At 41.3% G+C, this 20,579-nt stretch overlaps 1 protein-coding gene across 1 annotated transcript in view; it reads left to right on the forward strand.

Moving 5' to 3' along the window:
* Window positions 1-4,702: 4,702 nt before the first annotated feature.
* LOC144781970 (thyroid transcription factor 1-like) overlaps window positions 4,703-20,579 on the forward strand; it is a 65,985-nt gene continuing 50,108 nt past the window's right edge. Inside the window, exon 1 of the mRNA XM_078661065.1 lies at window positions 4,703-5,095. Coding sequence (XP_078517191.1) covers window positions 4,843-5,095 — 253 coding nt within the window. The 5' untranslated portion in view covers window positions 4,703-4,842. The remainder of the gene's footprint in view (window positions 5,096-20,579) is intronic.

Here is a 20,579-nt window from a genome sequence, read left to right on the forward strand (position 1 = left end):
GAACATTGAGAAGCACCAACACTCTTCTCCTCATACCACCACTTCTAAAAAAAAAAACGCCTCGAAATCCCGCTCTTTCTCTGGCAAGGCCCCGACCATCTGGAACGCCCTCCCCATAGACCTTCGACGCAACCCCTCTTATTCCAGCTTCAAAAGAAACCTCAAAATTCACTTGCTCACAAAATTCTGGGGAAATTGAAACCCGGATCTCCTTTCTGACTATTCTCCTCCTTCCTCCTTTTGGCAACTCCGCCTACCCCTGCACTATCACCCCCCGCCTGACCCCCCACACCCCCTACCCCTTACTTTACCCACCCACTCCTTATTTTGTCCACTGAGTCCTCTTATCATACTGTAAAATTATTACTTGTTACAAGTTACTGGTTCTTTCAATTGGTTTTGTGTATCCTATATGTACCTTTCTCACTATGTACTCTTATTGGGTTCCCTTTATTTTTGCCTGACCGCCTGTATAATTTGTCTCATTCCTTCTATCGTTGTTTTTCTTGCTGATAACCATTGCTGATGTAAAGCACTCTGATACCCTTTGGGTGGAGCTAGCGCTATATAAAACCTTCAAAATAAATAAATAGAGTAATGTGATGCGCTGCCTTTCATCACTCTGCTTTGGGAAGGCGGTCCATGGGTGGAGTGTGGGCACTCCCACGCATCCACCCATTGACATTGGCACATTTCCAGATCTATTAAGAATAGAAAACCTGGGAATCCATCAAAATGGTAATTGTTTATTTCTCCTCATTACTTCCTCTTTCCACAAGCTGCATTCTGCAGCACCATAGAAAGAGAAAAATGCATCTGAGGATTTTTTGTGTGCAGGAAGGTGTCCCTCACTGCATAAAAGCAATCCTTCCTGTAACGTTAGCACCCTTGCACCGTGGTGTAAGGGTACTTGTGTTGGCGCTAGGCAACACTCTGTGCACCAGCGCTGGGAAAGAGAGCAGGAATGCATCATATATCAGTATATAGGGTGCATTCCTGTTCTCCCCCTCTCATACAGCACCGAGCAGCAAGTTGTCTTGCTGCTTTCAGTGACTTTTTAATAAGTCTGGGCCATGGTGTGGAAAGTAACAAAAGACCACACCCGCCATGCTGAGCCTGTGTGTGGAGAACAAAAAGGGGCTGGCTCTAATCAGCAAGGCTGAGCCTATATCATAAATAACAACAAGAGGTGCCAGTGCTGATAAACATAACTTAGGACTGTAATTAATCCTCCACAAACAGAAAGTCAAATTCCAGAAAGGGAATGCTTATTAATCGCAATTTTATTTATGAAAAATCAACAATGTTTTATAAAATTCATATTTACATTTAAGGAGAAAACAACAAGAAAAATCAGGATAAGAACGGACACAAAAGATTGCAATCACTTGAAACGATCCACCATTCACAACTACAATCATATCACATTCGCCTCGCATTCGACGCATGCAAACTTCACTCAAACATACAATATATTCATAATCTACAAGGGAAAGGAACAAGACTGGAACTGCCTTAGTTACAAATAAATGTTCGGAGTAATTGGTTGAGAAATGGTATAAAACCAAAGATTATCGGTTTCTAACAATGATTGCGAATAAATCAATGATGCACAACAGATGACAAAAAAATGAAAAAATCTGTGGATGGGCGTGACTCCTAAGTACATGGGCAGACCAGTAAACAGGTGGGCCTACGCGTTTCGAATCCCCTTTAATTCTTCAGAGATTCTCATCAGGGCCTCAGGCAACACCAAGGTTGCTTCAGCAGAGACTAGTGGTGGTCGGGAACAAAGAAATATTGCACAGGAGCAAATCAGTCTTAATTAGTGCATTATCGACGTGTCCAAATGGCTGGAAGGAATGAGCCACAGTCGGAAGAACCGCAGTGGCCGGGGACTTGGCGTATCGGCGTATCTTATCTATCTGACAATGCAGGTTCGAGATCCTATCTGAAGGGGTTCAGTCAAAGTATTTCAGCTCGTTTCAATCGAGTGGATCCGAGAGGCGGTGGCAGCATCAGCACAAGCAGGCACAAATCGCGTGCGCGAGAGACTAGTGCTCATCGCGACGCCGACGAACATTGCCACGAAGAAGAACTCGTTTATCCGCACACGCGATTTGTGCCTGCTTGTGCTGATGCTGCCACCGCCTCTCGGATCCACTCGATTGAAACGAGCTGAAATACTTTGACTGAACCCCTTCAGACAGGATCTCGAACCTGCATTGTCAGATAGATAAGATACGCCGATACGCCAAGTCCCCGGCCACTGCGGTTCTTCCGACTGTGGCTCATTCCTTCCAGCCATTTGGACACGTCGATAATGCACTAATTAAGACTGATTTGCTCCTGTGCAATATTTCTTTGTTCCCGACCACCACTAGTCTCTGCTGAAGCAACCTTGGTGTTGCCTGAGGCCCTGATGAGAATCTCCGAAGAATTAAAGGGGATTCAAAACGCGTAGGCCCACCTGTTTACTGGTCTGCCCATGTACTTAGGAGTCACGCCCATCCACAGATTTTTTCATTTTTTTGTCATCTGTTGTGCATCATTGATTTATTCGCAATCATTGTTAGAAACCGATAATCTTTGGTTTTATACCATTTCTCAACCAATTACTCCGAACATTTTTTTGTAACTAAGGCAGTTCCAGTCTTGTTCCTTTCCCTTGTAGATTATGAATATATTGTATGTTTGAGTGAAGTTTGCATGCGTCGAATGCGAGGCGAATGTGATATGATTGTAGTTGTGAATGGTGGATCGTTTCAAGTGATTGCAATCTTTTGTGTCCGTTCTTATCCTGATTTTTCTTGTTGTTTTCTCCTTAAATGTAAATATGAATTTTATAAAACATTGTTGATTTTTCATCAATAAAATTGCGATTAATAAGCATTCCCTTTCTGGAATTTGACTTTCTGTTTGTGGAGGATTAATTACAGTCCTAAGTTATGTTTATCAGCACTGGCACCTCTTGTTATCCTGAGCCTGTAGCAGGCACTAAGCAGGTCTGGTAGCAGATGGGCTGAGATTAGGGGTTGGCTTAAGGCCACATGCCAAATCCTGTGGTCAAAGGTAAACCAAAAAAATTCACTGAAATAACTTTATGAACTTCAAGTTATGGTGGTTTATGCACACCACAAAAAAGTGTGTGTAATAGAACACCATAAAACTTCAACAACACTTCACAAATTACATTTCTGAACCAAAACCTAAAAGAAACTGAAATGTGCCAGTTAGATGAGCTGCACCGCCACAACTCCTACAATCATCTGCTCATGACCTTACATATGATGATACTATAGTTGACCACAGCACATTTAAAATTACACCAGAATCACTCATATGGTTAGTTTGTGGCTTGTAGTGGATGGGGTTATATGCCTAAGCAAATGAATACCAGCAGACCTGCAAGTTTGTGGGTATTCTTGGTCTTCTCCTGAGGAACTTCAGACACATTCCCACTCTGAATATGGTCAGAGAGCAGTAGACAGTGGGGATGTATCAGTTAGAGGAACGAGCTTTTCCATGGGGAAATGATTAGCTCCATTTAAAAGTACAAGTGCACTTGTGTGGCACAAATGGGCATGCCCAATAGTACATGTACCTCATTTATGAATACCTAAAAATGTATGCATGAGAGAAAAATGGCCCTGGCTAAAAAAAAAAACAGATTCGTTTTCTGGATCTGCAACTGTCACATACTCACAGGAGGAACCCTAGAATTCTTGTATGTCAGAAATGTCTTCAAAAAGAAGTTAATTTCAGGCTAACATTTGTGAAGAGGGCACATTCAATCTCAACGAAAACTTTATTTCATATCTCCCATAGTTTTAATATTTCCCGTCTTTCTCCCTCTTTATGTCTCCTACCCTTCTCTCACAGTTTACTTTCTCCTCGTCTGCCACGGTCTCTCTCCCTTGTCCCTGTTTCTTTCTTTCTCAGAGGCTTTGCCTCTCTCTCCCCCCTCTGTCTCTTGGTGCCTCCTCACCTCGTTTTCTCCGTCTCCACTCTCTTTTTCACTTTCTCCCTACTCACGAAGACAACCCCCTCCCTTGTTCTCTTCCTCTTTGTGACACTTGCTGTGCTTCTTTCTGCGTTATCTTTTTTCCATCTCTCACGTTCTCTTCCACTTTTTCTATCGATCGCATCCTCCTTACCTGTCAGTCTTCTTCTCTGTTTTTTGCTTCATTACTGCCCTCTCCACTTTCGCAGCATTTATCCCTATGTCCCTTACTACTGTTTCTCACAACTAAAAATGTTCTGTCTCCGTCTCTCGCACTTTCTGTTTATCAAACTTCTGCGTCTCTGTCCCCTACTCGATCCCTTTCAACCCTACTGTCTTTTTACATGTGTTTGCTATGTCTCGCTTGTCTCCCCCCCCCCCCACACACACACACACACCTCCTTATACTCCTGCATTGGCCTGTTGCGCTCTCTATTTTTCCGTAGTCTGCCTTTCTGTCTGTCTGCCTCTCTGCTTTCCTCAGATTGTGTCACTCTCAGTGTATTTTCTGTCATGCCTCTCTGTCTCTGCCTGCCTCTTTCTGTCTCCCCCGTGCCGCCCATCGGAGAGGGCCCGAGTCATTAATGAGGTCAGTGTATTTACACTCCATTGTATTGGGAGCCTGGCCTTTAGGCTCCTCCTCCCCCCTTACTCCTGGCGTCTGCAGGCCCTAATCCCCTGATAAGAGTGTGTAAAGAATGAAAGCTGAGGAGCTCCGGTCCATTGGATCCCCTGCACACGTCTGGGACCCCTCTTACACGCACTCCCCACCTCGGCCTGGCTGGAAGCTCAGGAGACGCCGGACCGCGGGCCCCTGAAGCTGGGACACGCCTCGGGCCATGGACACCCCCTGCCTGGAAGGCTTTGGGCCAATGATGCATGCCTCCCACCACCAACAGTGCCTCCAGCCCCCTCTGGGAGCCACCAGCTTCTCTGTGGCCCACTGCCTGCCCCAGGGCACCATGAGGGGCTACTGCACCACGACGTACTCCAGCAGCCACGGCGAGCTGCCGTCTTACCAGGACAACTTAAGGGCAGCAGTGACCAACCCGGACTGGTATGGGGGCGCCCAGGAAGGCCACTACCCATCAAGTAAGTACACACGCTGATTAACTATGTTATTGTTTCCACCATGTGACGCGTTTGTTCTTTAACAGAAAGATATATTTTTATTATTGCTCGTAGGCTGCACTCCGGCCTTTGCTTTGCTTTTATACATATTTTTAATTATCCAATCCACCCCTTGATAGGTCTCATATCAAGTTGCTCTGACTCTCCCTCTCATCCATCTGAAATAGGTAAATGTAAATGTAATGTAAATGTAAATTGATACTTGTATAGCGCACTACTCACCCGCAAGGGTCTCAAGGCGCTTGTACGAATACCATCCTGGCTTTCCCTGTGAGGTGTCCACTCCTGGTCACCCCCAAGGTGGAGGCCAGGCATCCTTAGCGTTGTTGGGGCCGTTGTGGAGATTAAGCAAGCTATTGCCCAGAGTTGCAGCGTGGGACTCCATGATTGGAATAGGCACCGAGGCGAGAATTATCAGGTCCATGGATTTTTTGAGCCCAAGACCCGCCGAGGCAGGGAATTGAACCCTGGTCCAGGGCTAGACCTCTGCATCAGGGTCTGCCGCTCTAACCATTGAGCCACACTTCTCCAAAATTAAGACTCGTATAGAGTTAGGAAGTCCATGATGTAAGTGCCAACATTTATACATTTGTCTGATTGGACAATGTAAATAAAATGCACTATGTACTTGCTCAACGTTATCAACATGTGTTCATGCAGATTTCGCTGTTGTACATACAGTTGGTAGTGTATATGTGTATATTTAGGGCGTGATACCTATGTAGTTTATTTATGAAAGAAAGTCCTTCTCCCAGCATAAGCATATTTTTTTCAGTTTTAGTAACGAGCCAGCTGCCCATACCGCAGCACTGTCAGAGGCTCTCACACAGTTCTGCTCGAATATAAGGCAGGAAAAAAGATGTTACCCTCAATGGAAAGAGGCAACATTTACACCTGCTGCCTGGGCTGTTATTCAAGAATAACAACCCTTAAAATATGTCATTGTGGCGATCAGAGGGCGTGATTTTCATCTGATGAACTATATCAAAGATATGTTTCTATTTATGCTTACCTGTCATAACACTGACATCCTTTGTTACTAAAGGAAACAAAGTGGATTTAAGACAAAACTCACTTAAAACAAATGAAGTTATGGAACCCGCGAAAGGAGATGCCCTTTTAATGTCACACCTTAAATTCGGCGTTTGGCACCCCCAAAATCCCAGCAGGAAAGAAGAGTCCAAAGGCTACCGACGTCAAGAGTGTACTGTAGTCGAAGAAACCGCAGAGGTTGGGGGGGGGGGGAGTCTTTTCGGCCCCAATTTATATATCCGCGAGGTACCCCATCATTTTACAGTCGTGACTGCCAGAGGCCATAGTCTGGAGCTGAGTGCTAAATCCAGAGGCAATACTTCAGTGCGGCAATAATCATAGGACACTCTTGAGGTGTGACATCACCACTGGATTTAGCGACTATGGGATAAATGAGGGATACATTCGGTGGATTTGGCCTGGTAGTTCTATCTTCTGGGATTTACTGATGCCAGGGACATCAATACCCCTTGGCGGATTTAGGAGGTAGCTAATTCTACAGATTGTGGGATTTTAGGGAATTACATGTGGGAATTGTTGCCTCTGCACCAATTTCTGTACGTTTTTGCTTCATAGTTTCGGAGGAATTCGTAATCCCAATTCCACAGTTAGCTACGTTTAAGAGCCGAATTAGTGGGGAACTCCTATTAAGGCCAAGTGATATAAAAAAAATATGGTATCTAGTGAAATAGAGAATCCGTTCGTCGACGAGTTTTTACGCCCCCAGCCTTTTTTCCTGATTCATGGTAACCCGTGCTTAATCTGTAAAACAATGAGTGCCGGGGCCCAAAGTTCTGCTCGGAAGCTCGCGGCCTGCCTATCCAAGGTCGGCGTGCCGAATACCAAGGCTGCGTAGCCTTGATATTACCTCTTGTCTTTTTTAGCCACTTCCCCACACTTCCTTCCCTTTTACCTCACTTTACAGGTTCTCTTTCATCCCTCCTTTCTCCCGTTGTCACTAGTTTTTTGTCCTTTTTTTCTTCACTCTTTTTCCCTTTCATGTCTTTCTCTCTCTTGCTCGTGGTCAAATTGACCACTGATGGTAACTCCATGATGCCCTCAAAACTGTAAGCTCATGGTAATGGTATAAACGCACATTAACCTAATAAGCACGTATTTCAACTAGTACTGCTGGACTTCGGCAGGCTAATTTAAACGGGGCACTTTTAGTAAAAAGTAAAAATTGTCATTTGTCTCTTTTTTTTTTTAAGGCAGCAATGCACAACAGGAACTGAGTGCAGAGTGCGCTGACAATGACACCCCTTCATCACTCCCCCCTATCACTAGTTCTTAAGGCAGAGTGCAAAATAGGGGGAAATTGAATATAAATGTGCGCAAAACGATCGCAAAAAAAGGACAAAAATCTTATTTACGCATTTACGCCAGATTGTTTTTTGTGCCCAGTTATAACACTGAGGTATAAGTGAGCGCAAACGTTTATACTTGCATTTGAACAGTTACCTCCAATTCCCACAATCCCTACGAGTGAGTCATTTTCACACTAGATATTTGCAGCGCTACAAAACCGTAGGACTGCTTAGCAGGCGCTACATAAGAGCACATTCTAATTCGCCACTTGCTGTGAGAAGGTTTGTGAGTCGGCCAGGTTGGTCCCACACACTCTATGCATTTTCCCCTAACACAAGTGAAAAGTCTGTCAACGTTTGGCCACCCATATCACATTTTCACAACAATATGGGAAGTCTGAGAGGAGAAAGTGACGAGCTCACAGCCTAAGAAAATTTTAATATTCAACCAGGGACTGCATACTATGGTGAAATGAAGTGCACAAGGATTTATATCCTAAAACTGGAGTTAAAATAAAATATTAGTACTTTTCTAGAAGCGTGCATTTCGATTATATCTGATCCCTATACAATCAGGTGAATTTGTACAATACTGACCCTACAGAAAGGCCCGAGACCTGAATCCTGTTTATCTGATTGACCAAACAGTATGACCCTGGGCAAATAACTTTATCAAACTCTGTCACAGTACGCAGTACCCTTGTCTTCCAAAATTAGGAGCAATTAGAAACTATAGAAGCATTATATAAAACGACAGCAGCTATGGATGGGACATATCAGAAAAGCAACAACTTTTTTGAGAAATATGTTTTTTATGGTAATATCTGAATAAGGCCAAAATCAAGAATTGAACACGAAGCACTTATATTCTCACTTGCAAAAAATCTATAAAAGTAATATCTTCTTTCCAATGTAGAACTGCAAACACAATCTGGCAGAACACATTTGGCGCTCTGAAGTGTTTGATATTAGCATATAGAAATGACAAAATGACAACAATATGTGTTTGTGAAATGACAACGTGTGTGGGTGTACAGGTATTTTTGTTTATATGTGTGGGGTTACGTCTGGATGTTAGGAGATGTATTTAACTGTATTTTACATTATGTTAAGCAACTATCTATCTATCTATCTATCTATCTATCTATCTATCTATCAATCTATCTTTCTGTCTATCTGTCTATCTATCTACAGATCCACCGATCACAAGCTACAATACATATGTGTCATCAATATTCAAAATAATATTTACTAAATCTATGTATCTTAAACATATGTAAACTCTTTAAATAGCTATCTTTACTATATCTAGTATTACCTATGATACATATATGCATGGAATGGTCTCCACAAGACCACAGGAATAATTAAAAAAACACCAATAAACACTGGACTAACCACTATCCTTTGGTTCCCAGAGCAGTGTGCTGCCCTGTTTAAAGAGCTTCAATGCCTTGTCTGGGGAAGTAAGCACTAGATAAATATACCTATAATTGCAATTACGCATATATATATATATATATATGTAATATATATCAGTAGCCGTCGGTGGTGGGAGTAGCTACCGGGCGGTGATGTGGGGAGGGGGGTAGTAATCTATGGATTACGGAGAATTACAGGTAAGTAAACATATAAATAAATAAAACAAATTTCCTTGCGTGCACTGCATCGCATTTGGGGATGCACTGCACGCAACCAAATTTGTTTTATTTATTTATATGTTTACTTACCTGTAATCCTCCATAACCCATAGATTACTACCCCCTCCCCACGTCACCACCCGGCAGCTACTCCCACCACCGACCGCTACTGATATATATATTTGTGTGTGTGTGTTTGTATTTTTTTTTCACTGAAGAAAACAAAGGTTAAAGTGACATAGATCTAAGGCTACCACAACATTTCTTCTCATGATGGCATTAGCCCGTTAAAGTACTTGCTCCAAAAAAGGTCCATCGGCCAATAAGAAGGCTTGAATTTTTTTATTTTAGCCTAACTGTCAATATATCGATACATTTTGAACCTTAATCTCTCCAGAACTACTTGACGAATTTGCTCCAAATCACAAAAATTCTACTTTCTGGGTAAAGATCTAGCTTTGTGTCAAATTTGGAAATTCCGTTCATCCATTTTGGCAGTTGCGCTATTTCCCTATACCCTGTGGAAATTGAATAGGGATTTTGCAATTTGGGACCCCTCTTTTTTCTCGCCGCCTTCCTACCCGTCCAACCCACCCTCTCCAATTGACGGATCACCACAAAACATTTCAGGAAGGAGCTGAAATGAATGTACTTTAATTTGGAAAATTTCATGAAGATTCGTCAAACGGAGCGAAAGTTATTAGCAAAAAAACAACAAGGCTCTTCCTATGATAAGTCTAACCCAACTATAACTGCGGAAGAGAGAGCAAGTGGGAATACGTAACCGAGTGGTGTCACTTAGACCCCAAGATGGCAATATTCAGGTCCCAATTACATGCTTCCTATAATGGATTTTATGTAATATGTGTAAAAAAAATTCGGGCAATTTTCTGAAAAAAAAATATTTTCTTCATAGTAAACCTAACAGTGGACATTGATTGGCATTTGAATGTTTAGGTTTTGTTTACCTTTCATGAATAACATGTTAATAAAATAATGTACAATGGTGGGGGCCAGTGGATTTATACAACTCTGTGGCTCCAGCGTTTACCACAAAATTATGTTTTTTTTACCTTTGCACATAATTTATACATTTCATAAAAAGTTGTTTCATGGTCAAATATTTGAAAATAATACTGTGCCACATAAAATGCTTTTTTTTTAATAGTAAGGCTGTTTAAACTTTTCACCCTGTGCATTTCTTCCATCATCCTACACTTTCTGTTACATAACTTAAAAGCCTTGAGAATCAGTACAAGTGACACCCTTGAAAATGCATATTTATACAACCAGAATCCATTTCTATTTGTCTCAAAACATCAAGACAGGCTTAATTTTTTTTCTCCAGCCACAATTATGTTTTGGTATCTTTATGTGTAGCTGTAACACTGATCAGCAATAAAAATATCGAAATCAGCTTATTAGGTTATAATTTTAATTTTTTAATTTTTCCCCCAAAACAAATTTACTGCATACGGCAGCAGATCTCTTCAAAGTGCTGCCATCATGCACCGACAATGACAGCAACTGAATAACAAGATATACAATTGAAACATAAAATCAGTTATCACAGGGCAAATCAAGAATGCATAGTAAGGAAAGAGAAACACGGCAACCACTAGTTCCAAGAGCTATCTTGCATATTACCTTCTTATTCTCCAATTGGACAGTACTGTCATTTTTTGTTCAAGCCTATTTATTTGATGAATGGTTGTCTACTTAAAATAAAGTTCTCATACTTTGATTTTGAGCTCAGCCTGTGACTATAAAAGGGCAGTACTGTTCTTTCAATCTAAGCATATACTGTGTTTTAAACCAACATATTACAAGGCATAGTCATACACTGACCATAGCTGGCTGCTTCAGGATGTACCACCAGTGTAATCAGTTGTGGGGGTCCTAGTCACAAAGTAAGTTGGAAAACTACACTTGTATTTTTAAATGTACCCCTGAGTGAATATTTACTATTTTTTCCAATTCATGAACTCTTCAAGGAATGCAAATGGAAAATTGTGTCTGGTGCAGGCTTCCATGCGGATTCCTATGGAAGTCCCACAGTTTTCTTGTCGCGAAACCCCTTTCTCTGCTGTACCACAACGAGATCTTGAGGTGATCTATTTCCCTTCCCACCCTGGAAAGACCATTTACACCAGCACTTGACAGCTCCTTCCATGCAGGAAAAGGGAATGATAGTAGTTTGTGAATGCTCACGAATGTGCTTGCTTTTGGGAGTTCCAAAACTTCGAAGGCTAATTACGCCTTGGAACAGCCAGGAATATTTGAGCGGGATTTACGGTTGCTGAAATCTCCACCACAAGTGCAAAGCTGGCCACACACATAAAACCTCTTATGCCCATTAGGATTCCCTTTATGAATCCTGGCAGAGGTGACTGGGGTAAATTTGGAAAAGATGTGGTGTAACGGCCAAAGCTGCTGACTCTTGAACTGGGGAGCCAGTCATGGCATTGGCTCAACATCTTGTGATTCTGAGTAAATCACTTGATCTCCCTGTGCCTAAAAATCGAGAGGAATATTTACAATACCCTTTGCCACCACAACGTCACTTTCAGTGATGCTGTGATGGTGATAGGAGCCTCGCCTTATTTACAAGGCAGCATTAAGCCACTTAACATGTCTTACCGCTGCCTTGTAAATAAGGCACCCTTTCACACTGTATTTAGTGTGAAAGTGGAGGACAATAGGTGTTGCGGTGGGCATTCCACTGCAACACCCATTGATTTTGACGCTGCCTCCTATTTTCAAGGGGAGTGTGTAATTAGGAGGCACAAGACGGGGGCTTGTAAATTTGCTCCCAGGTCTTAAACAGGAGGAACGAGGAAAAATGCTTAATTTCACCAAATTTTTGCTTCCATGCACACCTAAAAACAGTAAATTGCCTATGACTGTCTATGTGTAGGAAGGTACCCTAGGCAGCTAAAGTTAGCACCAGGGCAGGGAGAAACGCAGTGCTGCACCATATTCTATTATATATGGTGCAGCCCTGTGTTTCTAAAGTGATGAAAAGTGTTGTTAGCCTTCTTGGTTTACCGACACGCTTTGCCACTTTATTTTAAATATTCCCACAAAAGTCTAGTTTTTATGTTAAGTGTCTAATGCCATTGGGCCAAGTTTATGCTATATAAAAGTTTCAAAAATGGTTGTACACTTACTTTTACTGCCAAATTTAGCTTTGCCAACAGGCCCCTGAAAGTGTTAATTCAAATTTTACTACCGGCTCCAATTTTCAGACATCACGCTTTGGATGAGGTGTAAGCCAGATAGTGTGTGATATTGTGGTTTTTACAATGAAAGTGTTGCTCTTAGCTAAAATTACTCTTCAGAACATATGAATCCAGGAAACAAGGTCAATTGAAACAATTGGCTTTTCATCAACCTATAAATAGGATACACCAAAATATGACTCAGTGGACCTCATTATGGAAGAAATACTACCAAGAGTATATTACAGCGCTTCTAAAATCACAGCTCAGGAGGCTTTTATTTCTCAATGATATACTATCGCTAAAGATATGGAATTACTGCTGGAGATAAAAATGTCAGTTAAAACACATATTTTCGTGCACTTTGAGCGTCTAAACGAATACTACCAAAGTTAAGAAACTACTGCTGCTGTTAAAAAAATGCAGCCGTTCATAACATATTTTAATTCATAAGTAGAGTAATGTATTTATAAGCAATGGTAATTGTATCAACAACAGTAACCCAGAAGAGTGGATTTTAGCATTTACATATTTCACCTTTTGTGATGGGTGGTATTTTGCGCCTGTGGTAATAACCATAACCAAAGTTTGTCTTCCTATAACCATTTTGTTGATGAAAATAAACAGCTGTGTCTGCCTGAAATAGAAGCTGTGATTTTTTTTGTTTTAAAATGATATCCTAATAAGCGCTTTATTATGGGTAGCCGGTAAAATTGCGATACCACCAAAAACGAAAGAGTGCGGGATTGTGAGTGGGATTGCCATGGAAGGACACTTACGAATAAACTAGTCACCAAAGCAGGAATATGGTTGAATGGTGGTGGGGGCGCAGGGGCGTAGCTTGGTCAGGAAGATTGGGGGGTTGAGCTTTACACTGGCATGTAATGTTAAAATACGTTATATGACAAGCAGGGTGTATGAGAGGGGCCCAAGGAACAGTAAAAAGGGAGAGGAATGCAGATTGCTAGAAGAGCGGGGCCGCGGAAGAGGGGGGGGGGTCAGGGTGTTTGGAAGTGGAACAGAGCTGGAGGCTGCCAAATCCCTGCCAGGGGCCGCCACGCAAATATGTATCCATCCTCAGAGGATTATTATATTGAGGATATATATTGGCGTGGCCCCTTGCGCCATCGGAACTTCACTTTTTGTGAAGTTCCGTGGCGCAGAAGCCTGCTTTTTTTGGCGTACTGCTGCCTGATAAATATCAGTCCCTTTAACGCAGTGTTCTGCGTTAAAGGGGCGTGCAATGAGTGTTGCTGGGGGCATTCCGCTTCCTTACAGCAAAACCTCATAAATGAGGCCCACAATATTTTGAAAAATAACCAGCCTGTTTGAAGACTTTCAAAACAGAGAGTGTGGGTGCATGTTTGTCTGTGTGTGTAAAAATTCCTGTTACAATCCGACAGACATGTACCATACCAGACTGAAAGCAACTGTACCCAACTATTTATCATTTATTTGGGGGTGTAACACCCTAACACCCTAACCCCTCCCCCCCCACACCTAGCTACGCCCCTCAGGGGCAGGGACTGATGGTTGTGTGGGTTTGTGTGTTGTATAATATCTAACGAGTTTTTTTTTTTTAGTGAGAGTCACAAATGAGTAGCTAATTATCTTTTCTGGGTGTGTTTGTGTCTGTGAAATATCTAAGCAGGCATTTTTATATTTCCGCATGTGCATATGCAAGCTATTTCTACATTAGCCATTTGGTCACTCTGTTGCCACATAATTAGTCTGCTTCTTATTATGGAGAAATCAAACTCTGAAATACTCATTTATGTGTGAGAAATGGCAAGTTTTTTTTCTGCAAAAGTATGGAGCGAAATATGGCGTACTGGTATCTCGAGTGACTCTTTTCACCCGAGGGCATACTTTGTGTGAAAAGATTAATTAATGCGAGATACTGGCAGGAAGCTAGTTGAAGCAGAAAATGACTTGGTGAAACATTTTCTGCCTGAATGAGTCTCAGGTGGGTGAAAGGAAATCATGCAATGCAACATTTTGCACATTTCATAGAACATGAAACTTGGGCATTTATAAATCTCGTCTTCAAAATTTACATTTCAGAGGCTACTCGGCTCATCATGCCCCCCCCCAGCAAGAATACAAAAATACGTTGAAAGTCACTGAAATCTGAAGCGTGAACTGGATTTATGAGAGTGGGAATTATGTGGTGTTCTGGTACCTTCAGCTCAGAAAGTTATTGCGGCATTCTCTGGCTCAGGAATTCGAAAACATAACACAAGCTGAAGATTTTGGTTTTAAGATGATATCTTAATAAGGGCTTTATTGTGGATAGTGGGAAAAAAATGCAATACCATCACAAACGAAAGATTGTGCGATTGTGAGTGGTGCCTTAGTTACCACGTGGTGTACTTACTGCATTGCGGTGTTTTTTTTTTTTTTGATTTCAAGAAGATTTTATTGAGAAAGAAAATTATACAAATAGTAAAACCAAATACAATATAAGTGATACATTCGGCCACAAGCTGAAAAAATACCAACATGAGCTCAACTTGGGAAGTGAGTAAAATATCTGTGAATAAGATTCAAAAGAAATCGATGAGAAATAGAGGATCTGATCCAATATAGGCCTTCCGCAAGCAAAAACAAACCGTATCACTTTCTGATTTAGGAATGCGGACAAGGGAGGAAACAGAAGAAGATAAAGATAAGTAGAAAAGCAAAGAAAATAGTAGCAGAAGAGATGAAAGGGAAGAGAGGACAGGAAAGCAGAAATAAGAAAAAGAAGGATTCCCACAGGACTAACATAATCTAGAACAAAGAACAGGTTAAAAATTAGACAGACAAATCAACAGGGAACTGAGGGACTAACCCTTTCGAGGAGAGTTCCATATAATCACCCAAGGCTGTCCAAACCCCATTAGAAATGGAAGGCGTAAGGTGTGCTAGATCGACCGAGGTGTGGGCACTGCGTAAAAAGGATATCCACGCCCACCACGTATGGTAAGAGACAGACGAAAAAGATTTCCATTCCATAAGAATGATTTTAACCGCGACCGTCAAGAGAAGATCTAGTAACTGTAATTCCAAAGGGTCCAAAGGGAGAGGGGTAGGAGCAGCCAAGGGACCTAATAAGACTAAGGGAAAGGAGAGATGTAGCTCAATGTTAAAAATAAGAGATAAATGTTTCTGAATGAGGTCCCAAAAAGGTTTAAGTAAGGAGCAGTGATAAAACATATGGGGAAAATCCCCAGCCTCCAAACTGCAACTCCAGCAGAGATCATCGTCTTTAAGGTTGAGCGAATGAAGACGTACAGGCGTCCAATGGAGAAGATTGATCGAAAAAAACTTGGACTGCATAAGGGAGGGAGCTATTTTATTACGGAGAGCTAATTTACCAATGGATTGCCAAGCTTCGGATGAGATATGGTCCGTGATGTTATGATCAAAATGACGTGACCATTTTTGTTGGACAACCGTCTGATCAGGAAGCGAAGTAGAGGACAGAAATTTATATATTTTAGAGGCAACATGACCAGATTTGATCCAGATGTGGAAAAGCGAAATGGTGGAGGAAGAGGGGTGAAGACGGACTTTAGAGACGGCAACCTTGATTTTAAGAAAGGTATAAAAGTCGAGATTTGTCAAAGAGTGTTTATGAGCCAAGGAAGAGAACGGTAAGGGGTCCCCGGAGGCACTATACAGATGCTGAACAAGAGAGATACCCTTTGCTGCCCAATATGCCATGAGGGTGGGAGTAATATTAAGCTTGATTTTGGAGTTTCTCCAAATAGAAGACCATCTAGTTTTATGCAGAGGAATGGCCACCTTCCTATCTAATTTCTTGACCGCAGCAATTGTATCAATAATAATAGACCGGGAAAACAGAATATGCAAAGACGATGTAGTACAAAAAGAGGCAATAGGTAAAGGTGATGCCAAATCTTGTTCTATGAGCAACCAAGAGGGAACATGATGAGTTGGAGGAGCGAACCACAACGCACCCTGAGAGGCCAAAAAAGCTGTTTGGTACTTCTCCCAATCAGGAAAATTACAACCTCCCATATCACAGGGTCGACGCAAATATTTGTATGCTAAACGAGCTCGTTTGCCATTCCAAAGGAATTTAGATGTTAGAGCATCAATTTCTCGAAAGAAGGAAACAGACAATTTAAGCGGGAGCATGGAGGAAACAAAATTAATAATCGGCGTGATCATCATTTTTAGAGTTTGTAGGCGACCCCACCATGAGATATGTTTTGGAGACCATGTATCCAAAAGACTACGGACCTTGAGGAGAGTCTGAGATTCATTATAGGCCACAGTGGCATGAAGAGTAGAACAGAAATAAATTCCCAGATACTTGAGATGTTTAGATTGCCACTTAAAACCAGCCAAACCCATATGAGCAGGAAAACAATAGGCATTTAAAGGGAACATCTCCGTCTTATCCTTATTTAGGGTGTAACCCGAGACCGTTGAAAACAAGGAGATGGTGTCAGAGATAGCAGGGATGGCCAAGGCGATATCATCCGAGAAAATTAGAACATCGTCCGCGTAAGCGGCAGTTTTAAGACAATGAGGGCCAAAAGAAAAACCTTTTACATCAGGGTGTAAGTCAATCAGCCGGAGAAGAGGATCAATAGATAATAAAAATAAGAGAGGGGACAAGGGACATCCCTGTCTCGTGCCCTGACTAAGATTAAAAAACGAAGACGTAGCACCATTAACTCTAATATTAGCTTTAGGTTGGGAATATAGAGACATTACCATAGTAATGAAAGAGTCTCCGAGGTTATGTGCGCATAAGACAGCTCGAAGGAATGGCCAAGAAACCTTGTCGAAGGCCTTTTCCGCATCAAGGGCCAAGGCCGCAGCAGGGAGATGCGATCTCTTGGCAGCACCGATAATATGACAGAAAGTGCGTATATTATCCCTTGCCAGACGACCTTTTACAAAACCAGTTTGAGAAGGATGCACCAGATGGGGAATAAAGGATTCTAACTGTTTAGCTAGGATTTTAGCAAAAATCTTTGCTTCCATGTTTAGGAGGGAAATAGGACGGAAGTTTGTAGGATCCGAATGATCTTTCCCCTCTTTCGGAATCACAACAATGGTGGCTTCAGCAGCCGAACCAGAAACAGAACCATTCTGAACAAAAGAATTAAAGACCGATTGTAACTTAGGGACAAGCGAAGGAAGAAATGTTTTATAAAATAAGATTGGATAGCCATCAGGGCCAGGGGCTTTACCAGAACGTGTGGCCTTAATAGCATTCACTATTTCTTCAGAAGAGATAGGGTCATTTAGAATAGAGCGATCTTCCTCAGAAACTGACTGAATCGGAATTGATTTTAAAAAATCTTGACATTGGGCAAAAGAGGATTGGTGAGAAGGAGTATATAATTTATTATAGAAGTCGCGAAAAACTTCAAGGATTTCTTCTGTGTGGAATTTTTTAGATCCGGTGTGGTCCGTAATAGAAGAGATTTGCGAGGACTTAAAAGAACAATCTTGAAATTTTAAGGTAGCAGCTAGAAGTTTCCCAGCCCTATTCTTTAATAGTAGCTTCTTGGACTTTTGTGCTTGGACACCAATATGAGCCCTTTTAGTAACAATTGTATTATATTTGTATTTGAGGAATTTTAATTGTTGTAAGCAAGACGGATCCTTAGTATGCCGGAAGGAGGCTTCAAGAGTTTTGATTTCAGAAGATAAATCTGTAAGTTCTTTTTTAATCGATGAGTTACGCTTGGACATACATTTGATAACCTGACCCCGGAACGTGCATTTAAAAGAGTCCCATAAAACGATCGGGGAAGAGACAGAACCCTCATTTTCACGGAAAAAAGTATCTATAGCTGTAGAAAATTCAGCAACCTGGGAAGAGTCATATAGGACCTCAGTATTTAATCTCCATGAACGAGAACGTGGTTTAGGGGCAAAAGATGATAGCGTGAAACTGACCGCAGCATGATCAGAGACCACAATAGGGTGTATAATCGGAGCGGAAGAAGATGAGAGAAGAGAAGAGTGAACTAGGAGATAGTCAATACGAGAGAAGGAAGAGTGAGGCGAAGAGAAGAAAGAAAAATCACTACCAGTGGGATTATGAAGACGCCAGATATCCTGAAGATGAGAGATGGAACACATGTTAAGCATTTGTTTGTGGGATTTTGGAGGACGAAACTGAAATGAAGAATTCCTATCTAAGAGAGGGTCCATCGGTAAATTAAAATCGCCACCTACAATGAGATTACCAGCATGTGGGGTGTTATTCAATGTGTTGGTAATGGATTTCCAAAAAGTGGGATCATCAGCGTTCGGAGCATAGATATTCATAACATATAAATCGTGCTGACCATCCGACAATTTAGATAACAACCACCGACCCTCAGAATCATGATTAGAAGAAATTATTGATAAACCAGAGTTCCTCGAGATTAAAGTAACAACCCCATTCCGTTTGCCGGAGGCATCAGAACAAGAAACATCCGAAACCCAATCCTTCTTCAAAAACAAGGCTTCTCTATTAGTGATCTTGGACTCTTGAAAAAGAACCAAATCTGCAGAGAGAGACTTACAGTAATCCAAAATTTTCGACCTCTTTACCGGATGATTCAACCCCTTAACATTGAGGGATAACACATTTAAGCCTGGCATGTAGAAAGAGAGGGGTAAACAGAAGACGACACTGATAGTAGAAAGAGAAAATACATCATAAAGACAAGGGACCAACCATGAAACAAAAGAAATACAGTGGGAGCGCGCCTGTGGGAGGACCAGGAGAAAAAAAGAGAAAGAAGAGATGACAAGAGAATAGAAAGGAGAGAGAAAAGAAGTAGGAGGGAAGGTCTAAAAAAGACCCACATCATGCAAGGGAGAACGTGGAAAAAGCGAGCAAGGGCCCCGTACAAGGAGCAATAGTGGGTAAAACAGTAGCCCAATTCTAAAATATAACAGCTGATAGCAGGAAAAACAGAACTGGTAACAAGGAACAAGTACTATCGGAAAACATCGTTACAATGGAAAGAATAAAATTGATAATGAAAGAGTGCTACATTGCAGTGTAGGGTAAAAACACCACTTAGCGAAAGAGCTAGCTAGGATATGTCACAATAATATAATAAATATCAACCAAAAACTCATATGAGAGAAAGCCTGAATAGTATATAAAATTGAAGTGAATAAAATACATATCGTAAAACCTAACCCCATATTTAAAGAACAAACTCTAACAGCATATGTCAGTAGTATGAAGTTGAATTAAAGAAGTAAGAAAATAGAGATGTATGAGAAAGGAACTGTCAAGAAAACAGCACCGTAAATGAATAAAGAGAGAAAGAAAAGAAAGAAAGGAACAAGAGAAAGAAACATCAAACCTAATACTGAAGAGAACTACACCAAATATAATATACCAATATCTTAGCAGTAGATATATGTATAATGAATAATCTTAGTAAAATAAGTAATAACACAGTAAATATATAAGGTACATCCTAAACAGTAGATAAATGCAAGGCATATAATATACTCATAGTAAAAGATCGCATCATAAATGAGGAAAAGGCATAACTGTATAGGATAAGATTAAGAAAGTCAGATATATAAGGAAGAAAGTAGGACTGTAAGGGCGCAGATATGGAGAAAAAGAGGAGAAATGGTAGATAAAAAGAAAAAGAAAAAGACCCGTACTAGAAAAAGGAATGAAATGTTAGAGAAGTGATTAGGAGGAGCAGAAAAGGACGACAGCTAAGAACTAACAAAGCTAGAATGTGGATATGAGTATAATACAAGAGAAGAAAACAGTGGAGAAACAAAAAGTGTTCACACAGAAAAAGAAGAAACATACGAAGAAGAGAGAAAATCGAGAGTAACAAGAAGAAAAAGAAGAAAAAGAAGAACCGAGTGAGCACGAACAAAGCAAGAAGGAGAGACCGGCAAAGAAGCCAACTGGAGAGAGATCAGAAGCAGGCATTCAAAAAAAATACAACCAGAAACAAACAAGAAACAGTTCAAGTACCCGAAGAACCAGGAGTCTGCGAAGTTGCTCTTTGGATTTCCATCTCTATCTCCAACTGGTTGTCCAGGAAGGTAGCCAAGTCCGCTGGCTCATCGAAGATTCTAGAGCGACCTTTATGAGTGATGCGAAATTTTGAAGGACCAGAAAAAGAGAAAGGGATTCCCATTACAGACAGACGTTTCCGAAGATTCAGGAAGCCTTTCCTCCTTATAACTGTGTCTCTGGCAAAGTCTTGTGAAATGGAGATGCGATGACCGTCCC

Source organism: Lissotriton helveticus, chromosome 9, assembly GCF_964261635.1.
Source record: "Lissotriton helveticus chromosome 9, aLisHel1.1, whole genome shotgun sequence".
Classification (NCBI taxonomy): domain Eukaryota; kingdom Metazoa; phylum Chordata; class Amphibia; order Caudata; family Salamandridae; genus Lissotriton; species Lissotriton helveticus.